Source organism: Myzus persicae, unplaced genomic scaffold (assembly GCF_001856785.1).
Source record: "Myzus persicae strain clone G006 unplaced genomic scaffold, MPER_G0061.0, whole genome shotgun sequence".
Taxonomy (NCBI): Eukaryota; Metazoa; Arthropoda; class Insecta; order Hemiptera; family Aphididae; genus Myzus; species Myzus persicae.
Window position 1 is genome coordinate 122,148 of NW_019103948.1, and position 10,192 is coordinate 132,339.

Below are 10,192 nucleotides of genomic sequence, written 5' to 3' on the forward strand. Positions count from 1 at the left end.
GTTACCACTTACCACAGCTTTTACATAGATCGAACAATCAACTTTTAGAAGAACGAAATAAAAAATAAAAACCGGCGAAGTTTATACTTTATAGCATTGCTGTATTGTAGGTATTAATGATTTTTTTTCTAGTAGCTAATTAGTAATAGGTTGAACTAATTTTTGTCAAAAACACATTCCGTTAGACGTAATAAATTACTAACCTATAATAATATAAAAATATAGAAATTTTTGCCTTATTATTATATTATCTAATAAAATATTATCATCTGTCTTGATAACTTATAAGTCAATGTCAACTGACATTTTTACTTTACCCTTTTCTATATAGGTACATTATATGATTTTGAAAATATTTTGGTTACTATTTAGCTTACATTTTAGAATTTTTTTTCAAATCATGATTTTAAATTTTTTTTGAAGATGAAAAGCTTGAAAATCTAATACAAGGTTTCATATAATTTATTCTAAAATAATTAAAAATATCGACAATATCACGAATTTTTTTTTAGACATTTGATAATTCAAATTTTGATAAAATTGTATATTTAAACGAATAAATAATGATTTTAATTATTTTGCTCTAAATTATAATTGAAACTTTTTTTTCGTTTACCAGTATCTCGTCGTAATATTACGCGTAAGTACCTAATGTAAAAATTATAACATATTAGACATCGTTGTGACACTACGTTCCACTCAGAATCTAATTTCGTATCAAATGTTATATCATTGAATTCAAATTTAACAAATCAATTACATTGACCTGACCTTAACAACCATAAAGTTTACTCAAAACCTACTGTACAACAGAGCCACTCTACAGTTTTATGTTTGATGTTCACATAGAACAATTAGTCTATAAGAATCTCATGATAGTTTGCTTCTTTTAGTTTTTCAAATTATTTCTAACTGAACTCATCGATGAACTTTTATGTCACCAAACGTTAACTCATGCTAAAACAATATTAGCTGTTATAGTCTTCCTCAAAATGTTCAATCATAAAACAAATATCAATTCTGTGGTGTATTCAAATAAATAATTATTTAGGGTTAAGAGTACTATAAAACTATTTAGGTGGCCTAGTGTGGCACGATGGTGGCCTCGCTGGCCTCGGTCGCAAAAGGTGCTCTGAGTGCAAGCACCGGCTGGTTTCACTAGTTTCCCTAGTGGGTTACTACCCAGGTCTTAAGTCACAAATCCTCGCTACATGTACACGTATTCTAACCAGATTGTACCTCATCCACAGTAATAAACCTACAAAAATTAAAATAACCCAGGCTAATGACATGACATCAAATGACAAAGCCTTAACTTGATTTAAAAAAAAAAAAAACTTTTAAGAAAATTATAGAACACTAAAAAATATAATATGGTATCAATTACCAAACGATGAAATGATTTTAAACTACTTAACAATACGGTTTTGTTCTTACAACATTATGTAGCTTTCTAAAAGTAACGTTGTTGAGAACAATTTATTAGACTTAAGTAATTCTATTCAATTATCAACTTAGTATCAAAATATTTATTTCAACGGACAGACCATATTTTAGAATAAATAAATAAACAAATGGAACTATGTATTTAGTGTTTATATTAACGACTTAAATTAACAAAGAGTTAGATATCAACTGAAAAATCCCGATGTTCCTTGAATATTTTACTTATATGATTTAAAATGGTATATTAAATTATAATTTATAATATTATGTAGATTGTAATGTGTAGTTGATTATACCTAGTAATTACGATTAAAAAAAATTTGAAAAAAATAGTTCTTACTGGTACTCACGCTGTTCTTATTTTCGTGGCATTTCCAAACTTTGTATTATTATATTTTACAATTTCACGAGAGATATAGCAGGTAGCCGATAGGTATACTTTCCTCTATGGCTGCAGGACGTATAATAGTAAATTAATCAAAACAATCACCTAACATTTTAAACTTATAGCTTATAATTAACATTTCTTTTATTAATTTCTATACTATATGCGTTGACTGTTCAATTTAAATCATATTATATTTATTATTTAGATCAACTGCAATAATACCTAACTTAACACCAATTTCAAAAATACTGGGTCAATATTAAAATTATATTATTATTATTAATATATATATACATTTAATTAAATTATTAAGATTGCGGTTTTGACGTCTTTAAACGCTTGTAATACCTATACCTATCAGACAACTGAGCCCGTTGCATCATAACACGATCAAGACAGCATATCAAAAATTAGATACTCAGTGATTTAAGACCGGCATAACTGCGTAAGAAATAATATTTCATTCAAATGAAGGGCCTTGCTCGAATATCATTCATTCATTTCGCAATAACTTGTTTTTTTTTTATTAACATTGATAAACCTACGTGCCTAAGTGTTTTCAGAATAATTATTATAGGTAATATCCAATCAAAACATTACATTATTTGCTTAACTTCATAATAAAACTTATTGCAAATAATTTGTATGGCAACGTATACTTCTATAGGTTAGGAGTAATAAGTATTCTAACACTAATATTACAATTTACAATTTATAATATTAATTAACATTGACATTTTATAAGACATTAACAGCTTAATAATCTACCTATTTAATTAGATAACATTTTTGACCCTTGTGAACATGCCATGTTATTAATCGACTCATACAATATATGACTTGGTCAATTATCCAACGTATGAATAAATTTAATTGTTGAACATAATAACATATAGTTTAAAGAATAGGTAAGTGCTTTATTTTATAAATTCTTCTTAAAGTTACAATTTATATAGCTATACCAATATAAGACGTGTTTATTTGTAATATATAAAATAAAATAAAATATAAATAATACAAGTTGTATAAATTATATAAATAATTGAAATATAAAAATAATTATTGATTAAGAACAAAGAAATACTAATACTATAATGTGCGTATAATACCTATGTATTAGTGAATTACCTAGGTAATTTATATAACAATAAGCATGTGACTTTAACGCTGGTTAAATATGTTAACAATAATATTATGGTATTTCTTTTTAAGACCTTCAAGTTCTCGAGAAGTCTACGAAGTCTAGATACGAAACAAGCCAATAAAATTGTAAATACTTACTTCAGTAAAAAATTGAAATATATTTTATTTTTATTCACAATATTTCGCAGTATATTATATAAAAATTAAAGTATTATAGCCTATGTAAGTAATCAAAAAAAAAAACTAAAAAATATCGGAAATTAGAAATATCTACAAAATGCGTTAACATCACGCAAACATACAAATTATTTTGTGTTTGAAAATCCATACATTTATTAATTTGAATATCAACTACACTATTGAAAATGTTAAACAATCATTTTTCCTTATACTATTTTTATTATTTTGAATTATTTCCAAAAAATATTAGTGGTAGAAATTTGGATAACTTTTATATTACTCCAATTCTTATTGTCCAAACCCAATGATATTTTTTAAATATTTAAAATAATTTTAAGCTATTTATTAGCATATGACATTTTATAATATTTATTTTTCTTCTACAAATGTTGATGGAAATGTAGTACTATTAATTCCTCATAAGTCGTTTTTACAGTATTTAAAATATATTAGCTATAAGAATAGAAATACATTTTTTTATAAACGTTTGATGTTAAAATGTTGATAAATATGACTAAAATATTAAGTTTAATTTTCAAAACGATTCATACAACGAACCTATTTATATTACTATACGGTCATTGACTTTCATTGAAGTTAATAATAATAGTCAATATTATAATAATTAATACTTAACACGCCCGTTGTAATGACTTAATACTTAATTATAATTAATTCATAATTTAATATACCTACTCAAAACTTATATGGCATTTCCTAGATTGTTTTAAACATAATTGATTCCATTTTAAATTATTAAATCATAGCATAATATCCATAGGTTCATAATATATTACATTAAAAAAACGAGCATCTGTGAAACCTGTGAGATTTACCAGTAAAACCTAGATTTTATAACGGCTAAAACTGTTTGTAAATGTCCACATTTAAGATATTTACCAATTTATTACGGTAAAACTTAAAAATTTCGAACTTTTACAGATATTGATTATATAAAAGTCCAACTACAAATTCTGGTGTGCCTAACGTTTTACAGAAATCAATGGGTTTAAATATCCCCTTAAATGTGTACATTTACCTTTTAATTTTGCAGTCTGTGAAACCTATAGGATTACCTGTTTATCCTTTAGATTTCATTAGTATTCTTTTCTTTAATTCGCATACCTATACCATAAAATACATATTATATTTTGGAATCTACGAGTTACCGTTTATTCCTTTAATTATACTTTGTTTAAACGTATAAAAATAATAAATCAGTTTTAAAATTTATCCAAGTATTTTATTTTTTAAAACTACGATTCATACTTAATGGATAATACAAGAAATAAAAAAGGGGGAAAGTAGGTAACCGCTCTGCTGTACAGTAGGAGTCGAGTGTAACTCGTCATTGAGTAGGTCACTGTAAGAGATGTGTTAAATTTGAATTCAATGATAAATCATTGCATACGAAAAACGATTCTGCACGAAGACTGTCAGCCTATATTAGCCAGTATATTTTACAATAATTAATAAACATTTTTTTTTTATTATTAATAGTGCGGTATACACTATAATCAACAAATAGCATACATTGAATATGAATACTATATATGTAAACATTTCAAATCTGTAAGTAAAAACGCATGAGGAATATTATATTCAATTTCCAATTTTTTTGGCACTAAATAAACATTTAGTGAACATATCAAGTATATCTACAGTTATTTGTCTTTGAGTTTATATAAAACACAAAATCTATATATTTAAAAACCATTTTATCAAAAGAAATCCTGTTTTTTCATTATTTATTTTTATTTTTCCCGATTATTTTTAAAGGTACTGAGAAATTTTAATTTTGACCACTCAAAAGTACCAATATTTGATCAATTTTCTATCAAAAACCTCTTTCCAAGTTCAAGTTGGACACATTTCCTTCTATTTATAATGTATACAAACACAAATGTTACACTCATCATTGTAAAATCAATGAACTCCGCTCATAATTTAAAAATATATTATAACAGGATAAATATTATTAAATTGAAAAAGCTTTTTAAGTAAATATTTTTATGTGTAGTAGAAATTATCTATATAAGGTACCTACGTATATCAACGCACTATTATTTAATTTAAAAATAAGATTTATACCTACCTAGTAGATTATATTATAAGAATTTTCTAAATAAATTTACAATATAATGAAATATTATACTAAGCGTATATACTAACCATAGTAGTATAATTGATTTCGTCATGAAATATATTTTATTAATAACTAATCTATGTCATATTATGTGAACTAGGTATATAATATATATATATATATATATATATATACTAGCTTAGTCAGCGTACCTATAACATTGATGGATTAATAGTAATTAGTATTAACCTTGAAATAAGTCGAATTTGTGGCACTTAAAGTAGGACAAAAAATATGAATCACTATTATTGAGTACCTGCCTCCTAATAATGAAAATTAAAAATGTAATGTTTAGTAAAAATAAAAAACTACGTTCCAGCAATTTAATCATAGCTAACCTATATTTTTTGAGTAAACCTTCGTCCAAGGGTAACGGATGATAAGTCTGTCAATAATCTAATATAAATATTTTATAATTTTTAATTTTTTAAGTGGAAATATAGCTGATGTTATATCTAGAATAATAGAATATGCAGAGCAACAGCCTCTAGCTACAGCACTACTTAGTACCTACCAATACGCTAAGCTGCCCACAATTTCCTGAATAATCTGCAAAGGACATTTTGTAACTGCACTCCTTTTTATTCTTCATTCATAAATGTTAGTATACCCATGCAATATGCATATAGTAATATGTCTTAAATAATCAAAAAAATATTTTTGTTACTTACATACTGTATACAAAGTCGAATAATATTAGTACCTAGTTGAATCGTTCATAACACAAAAATAACAAAAGGAGTAGTTTTGTAGACAGTCGTTTCGGAATAGAACATTACTCTATCATATTATATTTTAAATATCGAATAAAACAGTTGTAGCATTTTTTGTATTCGAAAAAGTAAAAACAATGCTTAACTGAGTTTTGACTACCGATAAATTGTAACTTTTTATTTTTTTGTGATTTTTTCAGAAATGTTACGATATTATATTTGAAGTATTTTTCAATTTTCAATTTATAGACTTTTTAAAATTATACACTCAAATTTTTTTATAATAACAACCTTTACCTATAGATAATTCCATCTCTGTAATATTTTTAATCCATATAATATACTGCTGTATACGAGATACATATTTTTCACATAAAACTTTAAATGCACTCCTTCTTTCTAAACACCCCCCCCCCCATCACCACCCTTTAGGTACATAATACATAATACATATATAAATACTTTATATTACTACTTTAAAAAAAATTATATATCATTTTCTGGAAACAATTAATCAGAAACATTAACTGTTTAGAACATATTTATTTATTCCAAATACAAACTTCTAATTTCTTATATGTTTATAATATCCCTTTAGTTAAACGTTACTTGAAGCCACTGAAGATAATGTATGTAGTAGTGTTTGATTAATATTATATTATTAAGAATTAAAAATACTAAAATACTTTAAACAGTACCTACATGAAAATAATTACCGTTTTAATCATTAAACATTATACGTTTATAATACATTATAATTTTAAAATGCAAGTGATGTTATACATAACATAGCATCCGGGCGGATTACATTAGATTGTAACACCCAACAGTTAACGATATCAGAGTCGCTGGCGATATACTGACAAGTTATTTTAAAACAGTTTTGAACATAATTAAACAACGATAAAAATTGAATATTATTAAAATATAATCTCTTTATAAAGGGCCTCGCCTGTCTATATTAATAAAATTTAAAATTAAAATAAATAATCTATCGGGTATACTATAGATGTGTGTAATAAATATATATTATGTTAAATAGTTTCAATACATTTCAATTAGTTATAAATGCTTTGTCTTAAAACATTTATAATTTTAACTTTTATATTATTATTAAATATAGTAGACACTCTGAATGTAATAAAATGTGAACAATTAGTATTTATTATTATACGATATATTATGTATATTTATTTACATGGAAATAAGTTGGTACCTACCTAACCTCGTATTATAGTTTATAAATTAATATTCCATTTATAATAGTAGCTGGTACCTAGGCAATTACGTGCAGTTTGAAAGATTATAAGAGTAGAATTGCAGATGCTTTCGCTCGTGGATTTTTAGACGAAGTTACGTAATGATATTAGTAAAAAGTAAAACCCATAAACTAAAAATGGGTAATAATGATAATTATACATTTTTTGAAAATGTTAATAGTTTACTAATAGATACTATACATTTGTGCACCGAGGCAGTATAATTTAAAAATTGTGCACTAGAAAGCCATTATTAAAAGCAATAGCTATATAGGTACTCTTTCTCGGAATTAACAAATGAATTATGTTGGTAAAAAAACCCATGTACCTACTCATTAAAAAAGCTCACGTCTGAATGTATGTATATAAGACACGATGAGTGTCCAACGACCGAGGAAACCATCCTATTGCAAATAATCCAAAAATCTATTGGTAAGAGCAGTGTTGGCAAACACACCGCCAGAGAAATTTCGTTCGCGGAAATCTAGAAACCGACCTGGCTATTCCTCTTCGTAGTGTAATGCACGCAGAAAAAAATTATTTTTTTGTTTATTCTTTTATCATAATTTTTGTATAAAATAATTAAACTTATTTTTTATTACATTATAGCCATATTATACCTAATGGCCATACTGTGTCAAAAATGAATTTTGAAAATGTCAGGTAAAAGTAATATCTATTCATCGTGTTTAAACATACTTGCTGCAGTACCTTAAATAACACGACTTTCATATTTTTGACATAGGTAAAAACTAAAATTGAAATTTGGATATTTAGAGAGGAAATGTAAATGTGACCTATGGTCTGTGACAGCGGGAAAGATGCTGGAGAGGGAAATCGTATGCTCCGTCGTCGACAAAAAAACGGACTCCGGCTAATGATGTGCTTGGAAAATAATAATGAAAAAAAAATGACTTACGTGCAGTTGACTTGGTCGTCGACAGCAACGCCGTGAGCAAGCACAGTGTCAGTAAAAACAGCACCGGCGGCCGGGCCTTTGAGTATTTGGCGACGTTGTTCATCGTTGTCTTCGTCGCCATTTTATTTTCGATACTTGCAGAACTATTATACGATTCCGTATTATATATGAACCTATTTAATATCAATATGTCGTGCACTATCTAACCCACGGTGTTCCACGGGTAGTCTTCCGTTCGCTACCTACGGCATTACGTCAAATCCCACAATACCCACTAAATGCAATATCGTTCCCGCCCGCTTGAGTTTGGCGTACGACTGTTGATCATGGGAGAAAAAAATGTTCGAATCAGGTATTGAAAATATAATATAACTTATATATTTGTATGACAATATTTACGAACACGTTACGGGACCTAAAATCACCGTCGGACGTCGACGGGCGTGCGTCGCGAACGAACCGTGTTGACGAACTGCGGTATGCGTGGTGGACCCGGAGGTAACGTCGTCGGCTCTCTGCGGTGTTGCAGTCTGTGAGCGCGCGAGCTGGGAGAAAGTCGACTCTGTGCGTGCCGCCGCCCGGTTTAAGTCTTCGGCGGCGACAGTGAAAGTGCACAATGTATTATAATATAATTATATTGTGACGGTGGTTGTTTAGCCGAAACAAGGTCGCCCATCAGCCGACCTGTGAAACGTACGAAAACATTGTGCCTTTATTATTACGCTGCAGTTTATAACATTTATATATTATGTATATCAATTATTACTGTTACTATTATTATTAATCGACGTTTGTGGATGCACGTGCAACAATTATTGTCCATTAATAATATTATCGTATACATTATAGCACTTTGCATCGTATCGTGAGTATTCGTGAGGATTAACTTAGGATATAGGTAATATTAAAATGTGTATGCATTATAATATGCACAATACATTGTCCGTCATTGACATACCAACGTCGGAGCGATTATAATAATAACGCCAACACAGTTTAAGAGATTATGTGCATCTGAGCGTCTCTGAACAGTGCCACACATCTACAGTCTTCACTACTAATTACTAAAATATTCGTCTAGCTCTCTCTCTCTCTCTCTCTCTCTCTCTCTCTCTCTGGCGTGACGTGACCTGCCGCAATATATTACAATATCATTCCGTATCAGCGGCAGGACACCACTACTCTATCCTGATTAAAAAAAACCAGTGAGTGCGCATCTCCACTTAATTCAAGTTAAGAATTATGGCCTATGCTCGCGCAGGTATTATAAGAGAATGTCATAACAATTTTTGCCCATAGTGTATATCGAACACTCATTTGTAATGATAAATGATAAAATGCAAAGAAAATCTGCTATTCAACCGTTTTCGTTTTGTAGCGAAATCATTGAAGGACTTGTATAAAAACCAGACAAATTCACTTTTTCACGAAATAACGTGAAGAAAATAAATCCATACAAGTTGTAGGTAAAACAACCATATTAGTCCGTTGTATTATATATAGGTAAGTATAATAGTTTTTACAGTGCACGGACTTGTGAGATTTATTTATTTTGATGTATCAGATAAGTCCGGACATAAATATCTTGAAATAATTCATCTTGAATTAAAACGGAGGGCATTCCTTTTTGTTCAAGGAAAGTTCCCCTGAGTGGTGGGTTTTACGTCATTGGTTTTAATTTTACCAATTTTTGGCCCAAGATTTTTTTACTTGGATATAATAATTGTAGATTTTGAGACCCGATATCAGAAATATTATTTCAAGCAAGTATTGCTGTGTCTTCGAAGCAAATGAGGCGAGGAGAGTGTGGTTATTGTTGTAGGTACCTACATCGGCAGTTACGATTTATTATTGAATATAGATAACGAGTCACCATCCCACGGGAACTCCACCTTTAATATTCCGAAAATAGAATAATGATTGTTTAGAAGAATTAAAAATACATTTTTCAAACCACATACACATAATAGTATATTGTGTGACAAGGGCGAGAAGTGA

The 10,192-nt window shown here is 28.3% G+C and overlaps 1 protein-coding gene across 1 annotated transcript in view; it reads right to left on the reverse strand.

Annotated features, from left to right (window-relative positions):
• The window catches only part of LOC111036772 (dual oxidase), a 47,957-nt gene extending 39,257 nt beyond the window's left edge, over positions 1 to 8,700 (reverse strand). The window contains exon 1 of the mRNA XM_022318936.1: positions 8,195 to 8,700. Coding sequence (XP_022174628.1) covers positions 8,195 to 8,315 — 121 coding nt within the window. The 5' untranslated portion in view covers positions 8,316 to 8,700. The remainder of the gene's footprint in view (positions 1 to 8,194) is intronic.
• Positions 8,701 to 10,192: the final 1,492 nt, after the last annotated feature.